At 39.7% G+C, this 23,496-nt stretch overlaps 1 protein-coding gene across 3 annotated transcripts in view; it reads left to right on the top strand.

Moving 5' to 3' along the window:
- The window catches only part of hipk2 (homeodomain interacting protein kinase 2), a 188,903-nt gene extending 171,695 nt beyond the window's left edge, over positions 1–17,208 (top strand). For all 3 annotated transcript variants that reach the window (XM_008110548.3, XM_003220899.4, XM_003220900.4), the window contains exons 14-15: positions 1,489–1,649; positions 3,044–17,208. In XM_008110548.3, the coding sequence (XP_008108755.1) occupies positions 1,489–1,649; positions 3,044–3,508 (626 nt within the window). In that variant the 3' untranslated portion in view covers positions 3,509–17,208. The remainder of the gene's footprint in view (positions 1–1,488; positions 1,650–3,043) is intronic.
- Positions 17,209–23,496: the final 6,288 nt, after the last annotated feature.

Here is a 23,496-nt window from a genome sequence, read left to right on the forward strand (position 1 = left end):
CCTGGTTATGTTGTATCATTGAAAATAAAAATTCAAGGAGATAGCTCTTGTAGTTTGCTTTTTTACCGTGTTTCCCTGAAAATAAGACAGTGTCTTATATTAATTTTTGCTCCCAAAGATGCGCTAGGTCTTATTTTCAGGGGATGTCTTATTTTTCCATGAAGAAGAATTCACATTTATTGTTGAACAAAAAAATGAACATTTATTATATACTGTACGGTAGTTGTCATCATAAACCAGCATAACCAGACAAACTGTGAATCCTATCAAGATTTTTTTATTACTACCAATATTTCCATGTACAACACTTTATGGTACGTACATTTACAGATCCTGCATGCTCTGGTCTTCTGTTTGGCAGGCGCTGTGCATGCTTCCAAACAAAAACTTTGCTAGGTCTTACTTTTGGGGGAGGCCTTATATTTAGCAATTCAGCAAAACTTCTACTAGGTCTTATTTTTCGGGGATGTCTTATTTTCGGGGAAACAGGGTAAAATGTTGTTCATAAAACCTTTTAAAATCCCAAAAATCAGTGGATATATGAAACTTTCTGGGTACTGTTCCATTTACTGGGCAGAGACCACCGGGGTGCTAGAGAGAGAAGGTTTGTCCCATTTATGGGGGTGAAGTTGAAGAAGGAAAATCATTTCCCCCATTTTTTTCTGGCTATGCCCCCCCCCCCTTTCCCATATCATAAAGGAGGTTTGTTTCTACGACGGGGACATGGGTGGGGGGAAATAACAGGAAAACAGGGGGAAATGATTTTCCTCCTTCAACCCACCCTCCACCCCATAAATGGGACAATCCTTCTCTCTCTAGCACCCCTGGTGGTCTCCGCACAGATAATGGACCAGTACCACATTCTGAAACTGGGGGGTAGTAAATGTGTTCTACCGCTTTAGCAAGTTTCATCCTTATACCTCTAAAAAAAGGAGCTGCGGAAGCTTCCCCACTTGTGCAATTGCATAAAGGAAAAGTAATAAAAATTTAGAAAAGATTAGCTGCTGCCACCCCCCCCCCCTTCAAATTTAGTAATGAGTATTGAAAGATTGTTTTCATTGATTGCACAGGCATAATAATCCCTGTGCCATTCAAAGTGTCAGTTAGCTATCATTATTACTTATTAGATCATAATTACTTACCGTATTACTTTTTTTGCCAAAGTGACTTGCAACGCGTTTAAGGTTTGCTTTTTTGTTGACAAACTCTATCTGTTTTTGGCCTCTGGGTGCTCTTAAGGCTTTCCTCAAGAGCGAGGGTGGAGGATGGGAGAGGATCATTGAGAACTGAAATTGCTGATCCAGTGTTGTATGCCACTGTAAGTGAATAATGGAATATACCTCTTGGCTCAGAAATTTCTGACTGTTCCACCACCAGAGTACCCTGACTGTGTAGAGGGATCCTAGCTCAAGAATGGTCTTAAAGAGAAAGCCTGAAAGTTTAGATAGGGATGACATCATAAATCATTGTCTTTTTTCCCCATCATAGTCACCACCAGTCACCACTCTTCCTCCTACAAGTCAAAGTCCTCCAGCATCGTGACCTCCACCAGCGGTCACTCTTCAGGGAGCTCATCTGGAGCCATCACCTACAGGCAGCAGCGGCCAGGACCACATTTCCAGCAGCAACAGCCTCTTAATCTTAGCCAGGTAAGCAAAAACAGATGGAAAAGATAATGGGATTTAAGACTGCAGAGCATGCTATATGACTTAGGTCTACACTATTTGAAAGAGCAATATAAAAGATCTTTCTATATGAGTCTGTTTAAGATTTTAAGATCCTCAGGAAAATGGCTCTCCCCCAGTCCCGCTTCTATGACAGACCCCCAGGTTGCAAACCCCTCCACTAACACCCCATGGACTGCTGGGCTGGCCCCATCTCTATTTCCTTTCTATTGGAAAATAACTGCATCCAGTCTCTGGGCATATATCCTTTTGGCAAATGTGAATCTCCATGAATATGTGGAGACCACCTTTTGAAAACCACTAGTCAAGAAAAGCATGACCTTGTTAGAAGTCAACTCTTTGAACAAATGATATTCACAAGCATAAATGTAACGGCAGACATGTATCTCAGCTGCTGAACTGAAGAACCATGTCTTTAAACTGCCAAGGACGAAGACATACCATTACAGAAATATATTTTATTAGCAGAGGATGGATGTTTCTTTGCAGTTGTAATTGCTGAAAAGATATACATTCCCTTGAAAACTCTTAGTTTAAAATATGCAGTCAGAGATTTTTAAAAAAACCAACGTCTTTGAAAAAATAACATATATTGTTTACTCACAAACATCTTGTATTAATTCGCCATACAGGCACATTTCTTATTAAAGTTCAGTTACAGATAGGATAGAGTTTCTCTCTGTGTTGAGTACATAGGGCATCATTAGTAATCAATAGTCCATAGTCTTTAAATATACATGTAGTCACTGAAGTCCATAAACATACTTCTATATTGAAGTCCAAACAGCAACCTGCATGCATCCACCTCCACTGAGGTGTGATGCAAAAGATACATCTGCTTTCATTGAAAATCAAACACATACTGAATACAAAATGGAGTCCTGTGTCTGAGCATGCTCAGTATAATCACATGTATATAACCCCTTCCACACCAAAGAGATAAATCAAACTGGCAAATCAACACACACATAGAATACAGGTTAGCAAATCTATACTTTAACAAGTAAATAGTGAGAGGTTTGGTAGGTTGCTATTTCTAACACTTTCTCCCATAAGGCAGAGAACTTAAAGATAGGTTTTTGACTAGTTTTAAACCTTGTTCTGTCTGAAATGCTTTACACTGGAAAACTGATTTTAATGCAAAGTGGGGATTACTGTCCTTTAAACTTCGTGTTTTAAATGCTTTAAACTGAAAAACTGGGGGTTTTCTTTTACTTACTATGGTTGCTTTTAGCTGTATTCTGTTTTACTCTTTCTTCTGAATTGTCTTTTGGAAGATATGTAGGCTGCTAAATCTGTCTGTAAGGAGGCATGGGTGGAAACACATTCTCATCATCGTCACCTTGTTTTTTAAACAGGTCCAGCAGCACATCACGACCGATCGCACAGGGAGTCATCGGCGACAGCAAGCCTACATCGCTCCCACAATTGCTCAGGCACCATATTCCTTCCCACACAACAGCCCCAGCCATGGCACAGTCCACCCACACTTGGCTGCTGCCGCCGCCGCTCACCTACCCACTCAACCTCACCTGTACACTTACACCGCTCCTGCTGCTCTGGGCTCCACAGGCACGGTGGCCCATTTGGTGGCTTCGCAAGGCTCGGCTCGCCACACTGTACAGCACGCTACATACCCAGCCAGCATTGTCCACCAAGTTCCAGTCAGCATGGGCCCTCGTGTCCTCCCGTCTCCCACAATCCACCCAAGTCAATATCAGGCTCAGTTTGCCCACCAGACCTACATCAGTGCGTCTCCCGCCTCCGTCTACACTGGGTACCCCCTGAGCCCTGCCAAGGTCAACCAGTACCCCTACATCTAACCACTGGAATGTGGAAACAGACAAGCAAAATAACACGGGATGAAAATGGTGGCTGCTTTTATACTGAAGGACGCTCCAGGCGAATGAACAATGCAATGGGAGGCTCAAACAAAACTTGAACAAACAATTTGAGGAAGATGCTAGAGGAAAGGAGAGACAAGGTTGATCCCAGTCCTACACTTTTTATTTAAAAAAAAGAAAAGAAAAGAAAAAAGCTTAAAAGAATGAAAAACAATAACATAGAAAAAAAACACTCTGCACCAAACCACATGGTGGGGGAAGCAGAAGGGCCGTAATTGTCGGGTCCGGCTTTTGGATAAATTCACCAATAGACTTTTACAGATTATTTTCATCTGATTCCAGGAGACTACATTTAGGAATTTGCTGTTCAGACCTTCTAGTGCAAAGTTTCATAGGTGTTTGGGTATATATTTTTTGTTAAATTAAGGCAAGAAGCATACACAATTAGGGATTTATCCAGATTTTCAAAAGGGTTATTGCGTTGTCATTGCACTGGTTGCTGTAGCCTAAAATACAAAAAAAAAAAAGACAATTTCAAAAGTGTGATGTGTTTTCTGTTGGGAAGAGTAGAGGAACAAGCAAAGAATGAGGGATGTCTTGGAGTACTCCAGCTCTCTCAGTCTCAGGCTTTGTAATTGTGGGCGGGGGCGGGACAGTTACTCTAAGCAGAGAATAATTATATGGTGAAATCCGGGTCAAGTGGGATATTTGTTCTCGTTCTGAACACCCTGGATAAATCCCTGAGATATGTTATTCTTAAAAGTCTTTAATAATGTACAATAGTATCTCCTCTTCCTTACTTGGAAATACTTTACTTCCTTCCTTTCTTTCTTTTATTGGAAAACCCCTTGCCATTTGCAGCCCAATCCTAACAGTTCCTACTCCACCACCAAAACATGGCCCATATATTATGCTCACATTATGGCACCCTTGCCAGCCAAGAGATAATCTCAACTTGGTTAGGATTGGGCTGTTAGTGTAGGAGTAGGCGTTCTAGCTGGTCCTTGGTAGAATGTAGCACTATACCATACATGCACCCTTTTTCTACTTTGTGTTAAACTCCAATGATACCAATAGACTATTCCTCAATGTGATTGCACAAAACGTGATATAACATAGGCATGTAACAAATGTGATTGTCCAGGTATATATGTGTGTGCGTGTGAGTATGTGTGTGTGTGTATGCGCATGTGCGCGCTGATGCTGCCTTCTCTTGTGGTGTGGTCCTCAGCACAGCCATTACAAACTGTCACAGTCTTAGTTTTACATCATTCCCTTGTAGTGCCTTACCAAACTACAGTTGCGGTTTTAAGGGTTTACTTCCACTGGTACTTCTAGAAACTAATTTGAGACTGGTTGGAATTTAATCTCAGCTCTTTTCCTTCTTTTGGTGTTCCTTATTGTTGCTTTCCTTCTTCCAGATGTTTTGGTTTCTTTTATATTTGTGCATTGTCTTTCTTGGGTAAGTTGCAAGGGTCAGGAGAGAGTGAGAGAGAGAGAGAAAGAGAGAGATAGAGATAGAAAGAACCTATGAGAATGTGGCTGGAATGTAAAAACGGATGGGGCTAAGAGGGTTGTATGGGAATTGAAATGACAGGGATGGTTCTTAGGCCCTAAAGCAGCTTTCCAATTGTCTTGGTGGGGATCTTGACTGATTTCCTATGAGGATGCTCAATTTTCCCCATTATTCTTTGCCATTTGCAGTTCTTAGATATATGTAGATATATATTTAACGAAAGAGAGAGGAGGAATGGGGGCAAGGAGAGGGCTCCCAAGCTTGCTTTGGATTAGAAATACATAGTACCTCATGTTAAATTGTGATGTCTGAATTGGGGGTGTGGGATGGGGAAAATGATTACTTGAGAAGGACTCTATATTTTCACTTGAATGCTTTCACCAGTAAAAGAAATATGAGTTTGAAAGGAACATTGTCTAGAGCAGAGTTTCTCAAACTGTGCTCCTCCAGATGTTTTGGACTTCAACTCCCACAATTCCTAACAGCTGGTAAAATGGCTGGGATTTCTGGGAGCTGAAGTCCAAAACACATGTCCAAAGCACAGTTTGAGAAACTCTTGACTAGAGCATCATCCTTAGGTTGGTTTGAGAAGTTTTTCTTTCTTCCCTGAAGAAACAATTGCATTGGCACCAAAGCAAGTGAGACAGCTACATCAGGGCTCAGTCACTGCCTTCGATTAGGCTGTACTACCTGATCACAATTTCCAATGAGTAAGAGTTGAATCACTGCTAGGTAGTATATATTGCAGCTCCACTGTGTGCAAAATTCTGAAATCTTGGACACTCTATGATTATAGCTATCCATATTAAAATTACTGTGTTTTGTTTTTTAAAAAATCACTGTTCGGATTCACTAGTTGAACTCTGTGTCCCCAGCTCCAAAAAAAAGTAGGTTTCCAAAGAGAAGCTGTTATACAATGTATAAAATAATACATGAAGGATTCAAGGAATGCTTTACCACTACACCAATGCAAGTGGGTGGTTCTGTTGGGTCCGTGCTTTGCATCCCCCTGTCCACACTGGATGCATACTTGTATTGGTGGCCTGTGACCTGCAATGGATGTATGCCTACATACCCTGTTTTCCCCAAAATAAGTCAGGGTCTTATATTAATTTTTGCTCTAAAAGATGCATTAGGGCTTGTTTTCAGGGGCAGTCTTATTTTTCCAAATTGACTTTTTAAATGGATTAAATCTAGGGCTTATTTTTTGAAATAGGGCTTATATTTCAAGCATCCTCAGAAATGCTGACAAATCATGATAGGTCTTATTTCGGGATAAGTCTTATTTTGGGGGAAACAGGGTAGCTATTGAGTAGCACTACAACTGTATTTGTGAATTCAGAAAAGGAGTGTTTAGGTCATAGCGTAAGAAGTTGAGAAAGGGCAGGTCAAGTAGCTGAGAGGAGGAGGAGGGATCCCTGGGATGGTTAAGGCAAAAAGGGTTCTTAAGGTGTGTGTTGGCAAGAAAGACAAGTACAGTTGTTATATCTGGAAGTGGGTGCACATACTTCTCCCTGGAGGAAGGAATGGCTCTCACCTTTGTTGGACATTATTATTTGTTTGTTTTTCCCTACAGCAAATCCTCAAATCCTCCAATTTCAAACTGAGCTTCATTTTCATTCTCCCCACCCCCATTTATCTCCCCTTTGTCCCATAAACAGTCATCTAAATAGCAAGATTGTCTTTTCAACAATCCATTCACTTTCTGTCTTACTCTGAAGAAAACCCTTTCCCAGTTTCATCCCATTAACCTGGCCTCTCCCCAACCAAACTTTTCATGAATGGCATTCCTGCCCTTTCCACCCTCATCTACAATGAAAGCTGCTTGTGTCATTGAAAGGAAGGATTTTATTTTGTGGTTGTTATTGTATTATTGTTATTATCATTATTGATGTTAATATGTTATATTTACTCTTTGTTTTAATTGCACATGCTTTCCCACATCTTTGTGTTGTTATGATGATGTTGTTATCGTTGTAATCTGAATATTAATAGCTAATTATGTTATTTCTCTCCCTTCCACTCTGCATCAGAATGCTTGCTCCACATGAAGATTTTGCAGGAAAAGAAAGACAAGGGATACTCTGGTTGAAAAAAAATGTGTATATCACAGAAAAGAGAAACAAAGACATAGGCTCTGTTTAGATATCATAGTAAAACCTTGGCTTTCCACTCTGTGGTTGAGTTGTAGGCTCAATATGCTCCCACCTTCGTAGTCTACCATACCACAGTTAATACACAGAATGTCCTAAGGCTATCCAGTTAGGGTTGGAAGATTATCCTTTTAGAAACTTGGTATTGCTGATGCCAGAGTTGACAAAACTGAGCTAGATGTACCATGGATCTCATGTACTAGGAGGCAATTTTCTATGTTGTGGTGCTAATCTCACAACAGCTCTCCATGATGGAAGTTTTCAAACTTTGGAGAAGTACTCAAACCAGGCCAAAAACACTATTTTAGAACTTGACATGTTCTTTCTAGGAACCATAATGAATATAACAACAGAAAAAATATGCTTCCATTCTCCTCACTTAGAGCAGTGATTTTCAACCTGTGGGTCCCCAGATGTTTTAGCCTTCAACTTCCAGAAATCCTAATAGCTGGTAAACTGGCTGAGATGTCTGGGAGTTGTAGGCCAAAAAATCTGGGGACCCACAGGTTGAGAACCACTGACTTAGAGGAAAAAGCAGTGTGCAAATTGAAGGCTTTCCATGGATTGTTTACCTAGCTGGAAGTGATCTCAGTGATGTCATGTGCAATGGATACCTTTGAAATTCTGGGAAACCTTCATTAGGTATCTTCATTTTTTTTGGAGGGGTGCTCATTTAGACTTAAACCAAACAACTGCAATAACTGGATTCAAGGAAGGTGCAGGATTGATCCCAGGTTGGAGGAACCAATATGTGATTAATTGCTGTGATATCAAAATAACTTAGTAGGCCTCCAGAACATTTTATTACAGGATCAAAGCCTTCAGGGCGCTGTAATAAATTCTTGATTTAAGTAGTTTAGTTCAACCTCCTGCTTTCTAAACATGATGTGTTAGGGAAATGTTTTGGCAACTTAACAGCAATGATGTTTATGAAGCTAAGTATCTGTGGTGTAGTAACTAGGGTTGTGGTTACTTAAATCCAAAGAACTCAGAATAAAGCATGATCTCTTTTGCCCTTTAATATTGCACAAGATTAAAGTCATCTGCCCAGAATAGTCTGTATTTCCACCTTCCCAAAGCATCTATTATTTTCTTTTAATTATTAATACTTACAGCTACTTGTGAGGGTTGTCTTTACTAGTTGTATAAAATAATATTAATGTCTTTTATTAAATGACCTCCACTCTGTCCTTCTGTTTAGCTGCAAATGAAGAGTTTGGATTCTCTTTGACATAATTTTATCCAGTAGATCATCTTAGGGCACCATTTTTGGTGTGTTTCATGAATTAATATTTATTGACTTATTTGTGGCAAGAAAGGGAAGTTTTAATCCCACACTCTGAAATGTTTTATTTATATATTTCATGTTTTATATGCACGCACACATACCCTTCTCCCTTTTTTCTGTATAGAATTACTGATAATATAGAAATGGAGTTTTAAGGGCTTTCACTGGAGGCAATGTTAAGCATAGATGTCATAGGCAATCATCACTCATCTCTTCACACCACCCAAATTGTTCTTTGATTAAATGCCTTACTACTAGTGGGAGTAAGATGTGGAAGACAGTATTCCGAGAGGAAATTCACATTTGCTAGACAAATTGAAAATTGTGGATTTCTTCTGGGGAAAAAGATGCAAATAGTGTTTTCTCGATTACTTCTTTTTCCTCCTCCTTCTCTTCTTCTATCTTTGTGCCTAATACATCAAAGCAATGATTCTGAGGCATAGAGGAGTGAAGGTCATGTTTAATATAGGAAGAAAAAGAACAGCTTGCTGCAAACAATTTTAATCAGAAATGGTGGTGACATTGCTATGTTTTTGGCATGGTCTTGAAACTCTTTTGAACCTATGCAGGAGACCTGCAGTTTGATGGTGGCACAAGTATGCTTGCATTGATCACCAAGTCAGACACAGTTATCTGGATCATATTTTCCACTGAACCCAATGCAGCAGCTAAGAATTCATAGGCTTACATGGAAAATCTATTGTAGGATCTTAAAGAAGGAGTGGTTTAGAGTAGTATGCTTTGAAAGCCAGCACTATATAAAGTGCAGGAGCTATTGCTTGTCAAATCACATTAGCACAGTGAAAAATGAAGGCTTCCTTTCACTATAGCAGCTTCCTTGCAGACACAAACCATTTGGGGAGGGGAATTGTGATACTTGGTATTGATTCCAGATGATGATGTGCAGTCAAGGAGCCATTTATCAATACAAGGAAAACAATGCTGGTTCTTCTCCATCCAATTCTTAACATTTAGAAGACTTAATACTAGTTTCAGTGAATTTTGGCCCACCGAGACTTAATATTTTTGCTTTTATTCCTCCTTAAGTTTCTCTGTCATATCATAGCTCAACACAAGATTAATTCTGCCTCTCATCCTTTTCTTTTGCGAATTCTTAAGGGACTAATCATCAGAACTGGGAATGGAGAAATGGCAATTTTTCAAATTTGAAGGGAATTGATACCCAAGCTTTTCTTTAAACAAAGAAAAAAATAAAACAAGATGACAAATGTGTAAGTGACAGCGAATGAATTGAATGAATTGTTTATTGTACCAGCCATAGGCCAAGACATCAAATAATATACAGCCTTAAAAGTACAATAAGCACTTTCCAATAGAAACATTAAAACTTATTCTGTATACCGGTTCTTTAAAATTACAGTAGCAGCTACATGATTACAATAACAATGTCTGATTTGTATTATCCCAAACTATCTCCATTTCTAGCCACTGCTGTGGACTTTACTAATTTAGCTTGGGTTTTTTGACAGTGTGTTTCTACCCACTAAAAAAATCAGCCAGATGACATGACTTTTGGACAATATGGTATATATTTTTTCCTTTCTCTCCATTTCTCATGCCTAACTTTATTCTTCAGATATGCTTTTAAAGAAAATTGCTTGGGAAAATTAAGTCATATTTACTGCTGCTGTCATAAACTTCAGAGAATGTGTAAAAGGGGGTAGAAAAAAGGCTTGTATTTTTGTTGCTCTGAACAGAAATCAATACAAATAGATTCATGAAAACTCTTGACTGTATAGTATCAAAGAGTGGAAAACTCAGGCCCAGATGTTTTTTGCTGTAAGACTGCCACCATCCATAGCCAGCATAGTTGATGGTGCAGGATTCTAGGAATTGCCATCTAAAAATTTGTGCAGGGCTAAAGTTGGCAACCTCTGGATAGAAGTTCATCAGGCTGCTATTCTGATATCATAGGTTGTACTAGCACTTGCCCCTGCCCCTTTTTTGTACTATAACTGTAGACTCACAATCTGAAATAATAGATTTTTCAAAGTCAGAATTCAGTTTAGCATTGAAAGCTAAGTGCAAGGCTATACTAATGCAGAAGCTCTGTAAGTAAAATGCTTTTCAACTCAATGCCCACAAAGGGTAGTTTTCAGCACCTAAGGATTAAGCAGTGGCTTTGTTCCTGAGAGGATTTAGTAAAGAAAGGGTGGGCTCTCCAACTGTTTTTTAATTGCACCTTTCATAATTCCTCACAGGCCCCTTCTACACAGCTGTATAAAATCCATATTAAACTGGATTATATGGCAGTGTGGACTTAGATAACCCAGTTCAAAGCAGATATTCAGGATTATCTGCCTTGATATTATGGGTTATATGGCGATGTAGAAGGGCCCACAGTTGGCCATGATGGCTAGAGCTGATGGGAGTTGTAGGGCAAAAACATTTGGAGGAATACAGCCATCCACTCACTCCCTTCAGTAGAAAGAGACATTCTATTTTATGCCATGACTGCTTTGGTCTCAAGTCAACATAACACATATCGACTGTTCCCTGCCCACCCACTTCATTTCGGTAGCATTTTTGGCCAGCATGGGCAAATCCTCATGGATTCCTGCTTCCAGAAAGCTCTGTCGTCATCTCTGAAGACAGTCCCGAAATCACACTCTTGTGCTGTCTGTTGGGTCTTTCTGTGTAAAATTTCATTTCGTTCCTGTCCATGAGTGGTTGTCCCACCAGCAGTAAGAGACAGAGGGAGAGTACTAAACTCCAAAACCATCCCTCCAATTGTTATTCCGTTTTAACCATACTTGCAGGAATCCTAGCTGTAGAAGCACCTAGTATATTACTTTGATCCCAAGGTAACAAATAGAGCAAAATATCCCCAATCCTACAGAATTTATATAGTATTTTGTATTCCGCAAAATGAGTTATGATGTTCCAGGTTGTTACTGGTATACTTTCCACTAGCCCAGGTTTTCTAGGTGCTGGTAGAAGACTGGAGCATGAGAAATCAGTATAGGGCCTTGAGAATATGTTCTAACTTTGGGTGGCTGAACTGCATTGTAGTTTTTAAAAAGGCATGCATACTCTACAACTGCCACAATTCACCCTCTGCTTCCTAATTTTTCAGCTGGTTTTAAAAAGTCCCAATTTGTCTTTTGTCTTCCCAATTTCTCCCCCTTGTCCCCAACTTACTTTGTTTTCTGCAAACAATGACATTGCCAGGATACAGGAGGACCAGGCAAAAGCAAACTGCTTCTATAGCCTCTGCTAGCTTTCATGTTATTTATTAATAACTTTGGGTTTTGCGACCACATCCTGATGTGACTTAGCAGGTTTTCATCTGTGAAATGTTGGAAGGTATAGTCACAATGTTGTAAGAGTTGGGTTCATGTTAGGTGGATTGCTTCATCAGATCCTATTCCTCATCTTATGTGTTGGTGACAGTAGTAGGGAACCGCCTAAACGGTATTAGCAGGATGTCAGAGGGAGTGTGTATTTGCAGGATTTGTCGAGCTAAGCAAGCAAAAGGTGATAATCGGTGAATGTAAAGAAATACTTCATAGCAGAAGGAATCAAATATGTAGCAAGTATGTAATTTTGAGTGGGCAGTTAGTACAAGTTGTCAGAAGCCTCCAATATGTTGTTTTTCTGAATATAGCAAATAACAGTAAAGCTCTCGTTTCTCATGTACGGGTTAGTATTGTCCTTCCAGTTTTAGCGGTGCTGCTATGCCAGATTTTACAAGTAGGTAATAAAGGTGGGGAGGGGAGTTGTGTATTAATCTCTTGCTTAATGTAGTTAAACCAAGAAAGGCAATACTAAAGACATGTTCCAAATATTTTACTGCACTGATAACTATTGTGACATCTCTCATCCTAACTCTTCAAATGTTGGGGAAACTGTATGCCAGTTTGCCCAAAATATTTGTATGTGAATGATGGCTAGGATTCCTTCTTTCCTTCTTTCCTTCCATCCTTTTTTCCTTGCTTGGTGGGGCAACATTACTGAAAGCAAAAGTACATTTAACTTCACTTTCCAGACAAAGCCAAGGACTTACTATGGTGCTGGGATGGATCAGACAATTGCCAAGCTGGGATTGTTTTTGTTTCTGGATTGCTGTGACTTTTCTGGGTGTATGGCCATGTTCTCCTGACGTTTCACCCACATCTGTGGTAGGCAACCTCAGAGGTTGTGATGTCTGTTGAAAACTAGGCAAGGGAGGTTTATTTATATATCTGTGGAAGGTCCAGGGTGGGAGAAAGAAGTCTTGCCTGTTGGAGGCACGTGTGAATATTGCAATTGGCCACCTTGATTAGCATTGAATGGCCTGGCAGTTTCAAAGCCTGACTGCTTTCTGGGTGAATCCTTTGTTAGGAGGTGTTAGCTGGCCCTGATTGTTTCTTTTAAAATCTGGACTATTTTGAGGAAATTTGAAATACTTTAATCTGTAATTTCTATTAGAAAATATATGTATTTCCCATCCATCTTATTTTTTTTTTCTTTTCTTCACTAATGTTTGCATGTTTGACAACCTTTTCCATGTTTGCTGTGGTTCAAGAGTGGTCTTTCTGCATTCTAGATCTTTCTATCTTTCTAGAGCTTGCCGACTCCATTGGAAGAAAACCCACCTGATAAAGATTCTGGATTCAAGCTGGTTTGACTGGGATTCTAGAATTCTGACATAACACTTTGCTTTATATATTTAAAGAAGGATGAAAAAACTGTGACCTAATGGCAATAATTACCTCAAATGTGGGCATTCATCTTAGTTTTAGCTCCCTCCCCTCCTGAAAAACATGTAGCCAGCTTAAATTTGGGGTTATGGAGTTTTTAAAAAAGCTCTCTATATGGGCCGAATAAGGATAAATGCCCATCTGGTCATTGTTGCTTTTGAATGAGTCTTTAAAAAAAATAAAACGATGAAACCAAGGATTAGATTTATGCTTTTATGTATTCTAATTAATTGTGATGTTGAAATGCACATGTAAGTATATATGTTCATAGCTACTGTAAAAGTGCTTCGGCCTTCTTGAAGATATTTAATGAATCACATTTTAAACCAATATGAACTGAACAACAGACTGTGGCTACTAAAATATTTCTTGCAACATTTTATAGTTATGGTGTTTTATAGTTTATATTTAAACTGGTACTTTCTAACGAAATGTTCTGTTTTTAATGATATCTTCTGAATCTCAATACTGCTATCCTTTTCCTTTTTGATCATTTTGCCCTTTCAAAAACAAAAGTAGACGTGTGTCCTCAATATGTACGTTCTGTTTCTGCGGTATAACATAGTAGTAGGAAGTCAGATCAGGTAAAATGATTCCAGATTTAAGTAGGGAAAAAAATCACTCCATGCATGTTGAAAATCTAGCAAGTAGAATCTATTTTTAATTTAAAAGCTGAAACATTGAAACTTTTGGGAGATAAATCAAGAAGCACAAGAATTTCCAACTAACCTTTTCACAGAGGTAGCAGTCCTAAACGCTTTTACTAGAACTAAACCCCAATGAACATGGTGGGACTTACTTTTGAGTAAACATGTATTGGATTCTGCTCCTAATTTAAGCAGAAATACCTGTATGTTGAGAAGTCAAGGTATTCCAAGCAAATGATGTTTTGAATAAGTGGAAAGACTCAGAGCTACTTCACACAGCTACGTCATTGTGTGTTGACCAACTATAATCATGTGAGCATGTAGAATCATGTGCTTTAGAATGACCTTGTTAAAATAGCAATCATTTATCACCTTTGGTGTGTTATATGACATTTTAGCTGCAAAATCTTGGAAGCACTGCACTTGGTATGTCTCAACCCACACCCTAATGTTGATCAATTGGCATCTATAGTGATGGTTATCTTTCAAGTCACGAGTCTTCACTTGCACCCCTTGCAAATGTCTCCATCAGGGAGAACAACGTTTTTGGATTCATCACACTCGAATAGTGGTTCTCAACCTGTGGGTCCTCAGGTATTTTGGCCTACAACTCCCAGAAATCCCAGCCAATGTACCAGATGTTAGGATTTCTGGGAGCTGAAGGCCAAAACATCTGGGGATCCTCAGGTTAAGAAGCAGTTCACTAGAACATGGATCCACTTTAAAACCAGTTTCAGCCTCCTGCAGAATTCTGGGGCTTGCAGTTTAGGAAGGAGCCTTTAAACTGCTCAGCCGGAGAGGTCCTGGTCTCACTAAACTACAAACCCCATAATTCTGCAGGAGGCAGAAACTGGAATTGAAGTGGATCCATGTTCCAGTGTGATGAGGCTGCAAGTCTCCAAATGCTGAATTTCAGTTCCCGAGACAAGACCTTGGATTGTTTTGGGGAGGAGAGGCTGTGCTCTGATTTTGCTATCCTTGGGTATACTTCTCTATATTGAGTTATAGCTGTCACTCTAGATTCTCTTTAAACCCCCAACAATGAAGAACTTGACCAGATCCTTTAAAGTTCATTGACAGTAGATTGGATTCTGTTCTCCTATTGTCCGTTGTCATGTATATTTGGCTGCAGCCTGTCTTTTTATTTCTTTCTCTTTTCTCTTCGAAATCTGTTTCTATGTGGGTGGTTCTTGTTGTTTTTCTTACAGTCAAGTTAACCAGTGAATATGAATGGAGATCTTCTGCTGGGCAAAGAAATAGTGTGAGACAATAAAAGCTACAGGAATCGGCAAGACAAAATTAAAATAATTCTGCCCGAACGGCTGGATGTTATTATGGAATTGACAATCTCAGCAAAATCCCATTTCAGTGCCAGTTTGTGAATTACAAGGGAGAAATGCACTGCTTTTGACACCCTCCCCCACTCCCATTTCAAATTAAACCGTGAGTCCTTTTCAGTAAACCCATTGAAAGCCATGGACTCCACTGTATCATTCACATTATCAGATTTATAATTTGGGATATGGCTCTATCACCATTTTGAAAGCGTAAGAAGAAGAGGCCTATTATGGCTGGACCTGGAGGCCTTTGGGGAAGAGAAAGTGGCCGATTTCCATAGATTGGTGGCATATTTGAGCCATTGGCTCTCTCAAATACCATTTGTTCTTCCTTTTATATCAGAGCTAGACCCAATATCTGCATTTTCGTTTGCAAGGGCTACATGCTGTCCTTCTTTTTCTTTCCTCCCTTGCTCTTGGAGCCTATAAAGCACAAAAGGGGGTCTTTTTTAAAACATGGGCCATCCATACTCCATAGGGTCTGTCCCCAGAAAGGGAAATACTTCATCCGACACTTCCAGTTTGTGATGGTTTTCCTGAAACACTTTGTTTTGGGATTTTTCTGTTTCCATGGCATTCCAATGCATAACTGTTTTGGGAATAGGAATTATTTCCTCGGCTCTTGTGCTTCACCAGCATCGAACATTTCTGTTGTTTCCTTTTCAAAACAAAAACAAGGCTTTTTTGGTGCCAAAACAGTATACAAACAAAATTGGAATGTATAACCTATAAATTGTATACCAAAAGCATTTTTGTCCCAAAAGAGGGGAAGATAATAGCTTTATTTAATAGGGGAGAAATAGAGGCAGTTTCTTTGGCATTTAAGAGTCCATACCAGGCATGGGCAAACCTTGGCCTTCCAGGTGTTTTGGACTACAACTTCCAGAATTCCTAACAGCCTCAGGCCCTTTCCTTTCCCCCCTCAGCTGCTTAAGCGGCTGAGGGGGGAAAGGAAGGGGCCTGAGGCTGTTAGGAATTCTGGGAGTTGTAGTCCAAAATACCTGGAGGGCCAAAGTTTGCCCATGCCTGGTCTATACTGTGGTCATGTGCTTTTGAGATTTTATTTCCTACTCCCTTTTTTTCCCTTTTGTAAGCTCAGTATGATCCAAATGGAAAAGAAAACGCTTAGTACAGAAAAAAGATTTTTTTTCTTAAAAGATTTGCAAAAGTTTCGAAACAGTTTCCGAAACAGAAAGAAAAGACACCTCTTTGCCCTCTCGCCCGATTGATACTTTGCAAGGTCCCGTTTCCCATAAACAACATCATCTCAGTTCAGATACCCCACAAAAAGCCCTGATTGGTTGTATTCTTTCACTGTATGGTTCTGTACTGAGTGTTAATCCATGTTAAAAACTTTGTGGAAATTATTGTGTGCGACAGTATTTTCTTGTGTATTGCTTTTCCCCCTCCCTTTTCTGTGAATTGTCCCCTTTCCCCCCCTCTCTTTTTTTTCTTTTGTTATTTTTTTACCCTTCTGGTAATGTCTTTGAAAAAAAAACCAGAAAAGAAACTGACGTGTTGTAGAACTATATGTAACCTATTCCTTAGTCTCATATTATAGGTATGTTATAAGAATGGATATTTTACTTGGCTTTAGAATGTTTTACACGAAAACTAATTCTTAACCAATCAAGTTCTTGCTACTAAAAAAAATTGCTTGTGTTTCTCATCATGGCGTTGTGTGCTTCTAATTAATAATCATTTTCGTTGTAGAAAAATGGAGTGAATTTATATTAGACTTGAAAACTAATAATAGCATTGTAAATTTATGAGATGATTTTAACAGAAAAAAAGCATTATAGAAGAATATAGTTATTTTAATTGTAATATTACTAACTGTAGGGTGAGAAAGGGGGTCCCATTGTGGTGAACTATGTTATAGCTTGTTATTCACAGTTTCTTTTGATCATTTTTTCGGTCTCTGAAGTGAAACGAGTTATTAATCAGAATTTGTAAACTCACATATGCATATTGTATATGTGTAGAAATGTAATCACACTTTGTCTTGGAATTACATTAAACTGTTTTAAGTCACTGCATTGCCTGCTTGTTCTTTAACTGGCATGGGAGTGAACTAATTTCTACAGGCTTGCATTTCGGTTCTTTGTGACCCTCATAGAATCATAGAGTTGGAAGAGACCTTGTGGGCCATCCAGTCCAACCCCCTGCCAAGAAGCAGGAAAATCGCATTCAAAGCACCCCCGACAGATGGCCATACAACCACTGCTTAAAAGCCTCCAAAGAAAAAGCCTCCATGACACCCTGGGACAGAGAGTTCCACTGCTGAACAACTCTCGCAGTGAGGAAGTTCTTTCTAATGTTCAGGTGGAATCTCCTTTCCTGTAGTTTAAAACCGTTGTTCCGCATCCTAGTCTCCAGGGCAGCAGAAAACAAGCTTGCTCCCTCCTCCCTAGGACTTTCCCTCACATATTTATACATGGCTATCATGTCTCCTCTCAGCCTTCTCTTCTGCAGGCTAAACATGCCTAGTTCTTTAAGCCGCTCCTCATAGGGCTTGTTCTCTAGTCACCCTCCTTTGGACACTTTTCAGCTAGTCAACATCTCCCTCAAACTGCGGTGCCCAGAATTGGACACAGTATTCCAGGGGTGGTCTGACCAAGGCAGAATAGAAGAGTAGCATGACTTCCCTGGATCTAGACAGTATATTCCTATTTATGCAGGCCGAAATCCCATTGGCTTTTTTTGCTGCTGCGTTTCATTGTTGGCTCATGTTTAACTTCTTGTCCACGAGGACTCCAATATCTTTTTTCACATGTACTGCTGTCAAGCCAGGCGTCCCCCATTCTGTATCTTTGCATTTCATTTTTTCTGCCTAAGTGGAGTATCTAGCATTTGTCCCTGTTGAAGTTCATTTTGTTAGTTTCAGCCCTCCCAGATGTTGAACAGGAATCTCCAGCATCCTTGACCATTACCTTTGCTGGCTAGGGATTTGCAGTTCAACCCCATCTGGAGGGATGCAGAATTTCTGCCTTTGAACTTGAGCTTGGTTGAACGGACAAAGTTTTAAAAATTAATGTCAAAATGAATAAACATATTCCATATGAATGACATGCTGAGACCATCTGTAGCTGAGCTGTGGTGGAAACATGCTCTGGGATTCTCGGTTGCTCAGTCATGAATAAATTCAGCATGGCTTAAAAGTAATGTCCAAGCTCTGGAAAAATGCCCAAGACAGAGCCTTGGTCTAAAAACTGTCACTTGGAACTGACATCTGATATCTTTTATTGTCTCATTTTCCATTGTACTGAATGTCCTGGACTGTTGATTGTTGGTTTAAGATTGCCAACAGCTGTGCAGGAAATTGATGTATGATGTCTGTCTTTTTTCTCCCATTCAAATTCTAAAAACAATTTATTCATCGTATCCTCTCCACCCACTGCATCACAATGGCATTTCAGCCAGGATTTCATTTCTCTAAAACATTTTAAAGCTATTTGGGGTAGAGGAGGCCCTTTTCTGATTTGTGGGTGTCGTCCACATGGCCTGTCCCAAAAGTAATGAGAATGAGCTGCTTTTTTAAAAAAAATGTATTGAACATACATGCAATTACAGTTTATTCCCTTCAAAATAGTCTCTTTGTGGTCGAATACAGCGATTCCAGTTTTGTTGTCACTCTTCATAGCATTGGAGGAAGTCTTCACTTGAGATGTTGTTCAAAGCACTCATCGCAGCTGAAAATTTTCAACTGTCCCCAAATGATATCCTGTGAGGTGGGTTTTGTAATTGGGGAAAGAAATCTCTTGGAGCCATATCTGAGCTGTACCATAAGCGGGAAAACATTCAGAACAGCCTTCACACAAACCACACTGGTCTCAGTTCTTGAAGTTAAAGGACTCTACTCCAAACTTCTCTGCATTTTGACCCATGACAAGACATAAAAACTACTACATTTACCAACATACCGACTGCTACAAAGGTGTGGTCTCAACTCAGAATGGTATGCCTGGGTTCCCCTTCCACCTGCCTCAACTCATTCTCATTACTTTGGGTATAGACTATGTATATCGGTGTTTCTAATGGGTGGGCAGGATTATTTCTCCAACATGTTCCTGGTATCCATTGGGCTTTGGCTCACCACCACTCCCAAAAATCAATACATGCTCATGTTACATTATGTATAGTGTCATAGTTAAATAGTGATTCCCTATTACCTGCCCTTTTGCCTATCCGTATGAAATCCTGGATATTGTGTTTTCATTCAGTACCTGTAAGGTAAAGGTAGCACAGGGTAGCATTAAGCCATATGTTGTTGCTACTCTCCATTAATTATCCCCGTTTCCAGGAAGCAGAGCATCCAATAGGCATCAATCAGGTAAAGGAAGCCACTCACTTTAAGGAGCATCTCTGTGTACTGTGCAGCTGTCCCTTTCCTAAGCTAACCTGTTGTCCTCAAATACAATTGGCATTGTTGAAGGAAGATTTAACAGTCAATCTGAGCTCTTTTTGTATATGGAAAAGGCATGAATACGCGAAGGTGCCATTTTATTCTCCACTGCAAGTAGTGGGCCGTGAACACTAAGGAGGGTGCTACTAATATATTTTGAAGAACTGCAACCCGAGGTCATTCTAAATGACCCTTTCCACACTGTACAGAGTAATCACATTTTGACATAACTTTCACTGTCACATCCTATGGCATCTTGGGATATGTAAATCTGAGAGGTATTGGGACTCAATCAATCAATCAATCAATCAACCTTTCTTTATTACGGTCCATGACCAGCACAAAGTGGGGCACAAACGCCCTAGGAAAGGGAAATTAAGTTCCTTAGCAAAGCAGTTATTTAAAAAAACAGTAGAAAACAGTTTGAAATCACAGTTTTAAAACACAAGTTAATGTAGCAGGTATGGAGCCAAAAAGGCGGCGGCGGGGGGGGGGGGGGGGAGATTGATAGAAGGGGTCAAAGCATTGGGGATATTGGGACTGGGTTGGAAAGTTTCAGTGCCTCACTAAATTACAAATTCCAGCATTCTGTAAGATGCTACCACAGCATTTAAGGTGGTATAATTGTGAAAGGTGCACTGGACTTGAAAGTACAAGATGAGTATTAAAGACACCCTTGCATTCTTATACCAAAAGGTTCAAATTGGATTTTTATGACACTCTCTAGCTATTTTTATTCCTCTTCCTGTCACTGATAATTTCTTGAGATTCAAATGGGGAATATACTTTTCCTTAAAGATTTTCTCTCATGGATCTGCTCCATGATATACTCTAATCATCTGCAGTTATTGTTCTGCCCCCATGCTATCTTAAGTACTTGGAAAGTGAACTGGCTGCATAGGGAACAGATAGGAGACTATACAGTTGAATGAAACATGAACTTATTAACTAACAAGAATTTTAGCCTTTCTCTCCTCGAGAGTCTCTGTTCTGCCTCCATGCTTAACTTAAATGAACTGGAAGGACTCATAGCACGAAGGACAGATTGGAGACTGTAGTTGTGAAACAAAATATTTTATTAATAGACAAAATTGATCTCTTTTCCTCTTGATGCCACTATGAAGTCTCTTGTGAGGAAAGAAATCTTTGAGTCTATGCAATTCTGGATAGATATTGCCACAGAGTATAAAGTCTTGTTATGACTGGATTCTTTGTATCTTTGAGATGACTTCAATGCAGTGTTGTTGACATGGCTTTCTCTATTGCTGTAGTCTATGGCTTTTTAATCTAATTTGAATACAGTTCCAACGTGACGTGAATTTCTGTGATCCTTTTACTTCCTACACTTCCTTCCAGTGCTTCACCAACTGACAAATTCTAACTGACAAAAATAACTGCCATTTCAGGCTGGCAGGAGCCAAGGCTAAGCTCCGCCCCTTTGGAACCTTAAAGAGACAGGGCAGCAGGTAATGTTTTGCCTGCTCGTGGCATGACACTCCCCACCTAAAACTTATTAATAAGTTTTACTCCCTTATTAATAACAAATAACTAACACAAAATATCAACTAATCTAAAACAAACTATAACTGTTCTAACTTGTAGATTCATCATCCCTTTGACTTCCTCTAGTGTTTCATCCTTCAGCTTTCCTACAGTCTCTGCAGATTGATCTGGATGAAATGGCGGGATGAAGTATGTGGTTGGCCTTTCAAAGTCCAACACTTCGATGACCTTGCGATCCTCCTTCATGTGGACTAAATCCTCTTCGGTCAAAGCTTACCTTTAATTCTGGAACATGGAAGGCAAACCTGTCCTCTGCGACGCTGCAACACCCGTTCAGGCCTCCCTGGACTGATACAAACTCTTGTCTCAACTCCAACACCTTTGCTCTCTGCTGGGCACTCTTTCGAAAGCTCCGCTCATCCTGGCACTGCTGCTTCACTCCATTTAGCTGTTGCTGCAGTTTGGTTACAACTGCTGCTATCTTCTTTAGCTTCTCCTCAGAATATGAAGGCTTTATTTGAAGATCAGCAACCTGCTGTTCTTTGACCAATAGCCTTTTACTAGATAATTGTTTCTGCTCTTTTAGCTGACCATGAGCTTCTTCAAGTTGATACTTTGTCTCCGAAGGTTTTTGAAGTTCTTGCTCATATACAGCAACTTCTCGGGGTTCTTTGGCAAGTTCAGCTCTTAATCGATTGGTGGTAGCCTGTGAGGTCATATATTCTGCTTGCAAATGATTACACATATCTGAGACATCAGAGTGGAAGTTTGTATGACTCACTATCATTTGTGATAATGCAGGATCACTTCCAGTGTTCTTGTGGCCATCTATATTATGCTCACTGTCCTTTTGAAGTTGTACTTGGCTATAATTTAGACAATTAATACTCTCTTTGTGATCAGCCATCCATTCTTCTTTGGTAACCTTTGCTGGTAGGGCGAAAATGTCGACACCAACATTGGTGGGTGGTTGCACTATTGGAGATATCATTGCAGCATCTATAGCTTGCTGTACAGACACTTGAGCTTCCGGGTGGTCAAAAGGTATATCTGATTTTGCCCTCTGAGTTGAGGAATTGGTTTGAAGTGCAGTCTGCGATGTGGACATATCTTCAATTTCATCTTCTTTTATGACAGACTTTGAAGCACTAGGCTGCTCTGAACTTCTATTATCAGTATGATTGTTTTCTTCATATTCGATAATATATGACTTGCCTGCTGGTTCTGGGGCGCTAACACTGTTTGCATGTGAGAGGAAACCTACAAGAAGTTCCTTCTGTTGATTATTTTCTTTGGACAAAACTATTAGGTTGTCATGATCTGTAGTCCTAACTACTGAAGATTCTAAACTCTCGGTGTTTTGGAAACGTATTTGGATGTGATTCAAACAATCTAACATCTGTGTAGGACGTCCATTTGGCATGAAGCCTGTGCAAAAGGTTCGAGCATGAGAAGGCAACCTTTTGCGGTTTAAACATACTGGACCTAGGATAGTCCAGCCTATCTCTAGTTCTTGAGCTATTGGTGCTCCTGGTCGACCTTTTATTTGCTTTTTAACTGAAAACAAGTCTGGACAGTCTATACCAATAAGCAAAAGAATCTTTGCGCCAGGGTCGAACCTTGGTAACTTATGTGCCATGGATCTTAGGTGTGCATGACTCATAGCTATTTCTCTCGTAGGAATTTGTCTTTCATCTTTAGGTATATTTTGGCATTCTATGAACGTTGGTAACCTAAATTGTTTCATGCCATCAATAGTCCGGAGGATGAATCCAGATGCTACTCTCCCCACCATGACCTGATCTCCACCACAAGTAGTCATAACGTATTCTACCTCTTTTGATTGAATTTGAAAGATGTTAAAGAATTCAGGTGTTGCTAGGGAGGTGTCACTTTGAGAATCTAAGGCAACGTACATGCGTTTAACTTGATCTGGAGAGTTTTCAGGGTAGACATCTACCAAGCAAATAGGATGACATGTTCGTTCTTTTCCTGCTTCTCCACACAAAGCTGTGCAAGTTGATGTTGCTATCTTAATCTCCTTAGGTTGTGGTGTTTCCACAAGAATACATTCTGACTTTTCAGAGTTCTTTCCTTTCTGATGAGGTGTTGTTTCGCGATGTAGTGCAGAGCAGTGTTTTTCACTAAAGCATTCTTGACATTTCACTTTTCTCCTGCACTCCTTGGCTATGTGGTTTCTAAAAGTACCACATTTAAAACAAAGTCTTTGATCTCTGGCAAAGGTTAAACGCTCTTCATAAGGTTTGCTCCTGAATTCTTTGCAGTTATTCAGATCATGTGCTATTTGGTGTACTGGACATATTACTCCTGCTGATGTCTTTGTGTGATGTTCAACTGATTTGACCTTGGTTTCAGTTTTTCTAACTGTGACTTGTGGTTTGCTTTTGGTTTCTA

This window comes from Anolis carolinensis, chromosome 5 (assembly GCF_035594765.1).
Source record: "Anolis carolinensis isolate JA03-04 chromosome 5, rAnoCar3.1.pri, whole genome shotgun sequence".
Lineage (NCBI taxonomy): Eukaryota > Metazoa > Chordata > Lepidosauria > Squamata > Dactyloidae > Anolis > Anolis carolinensis.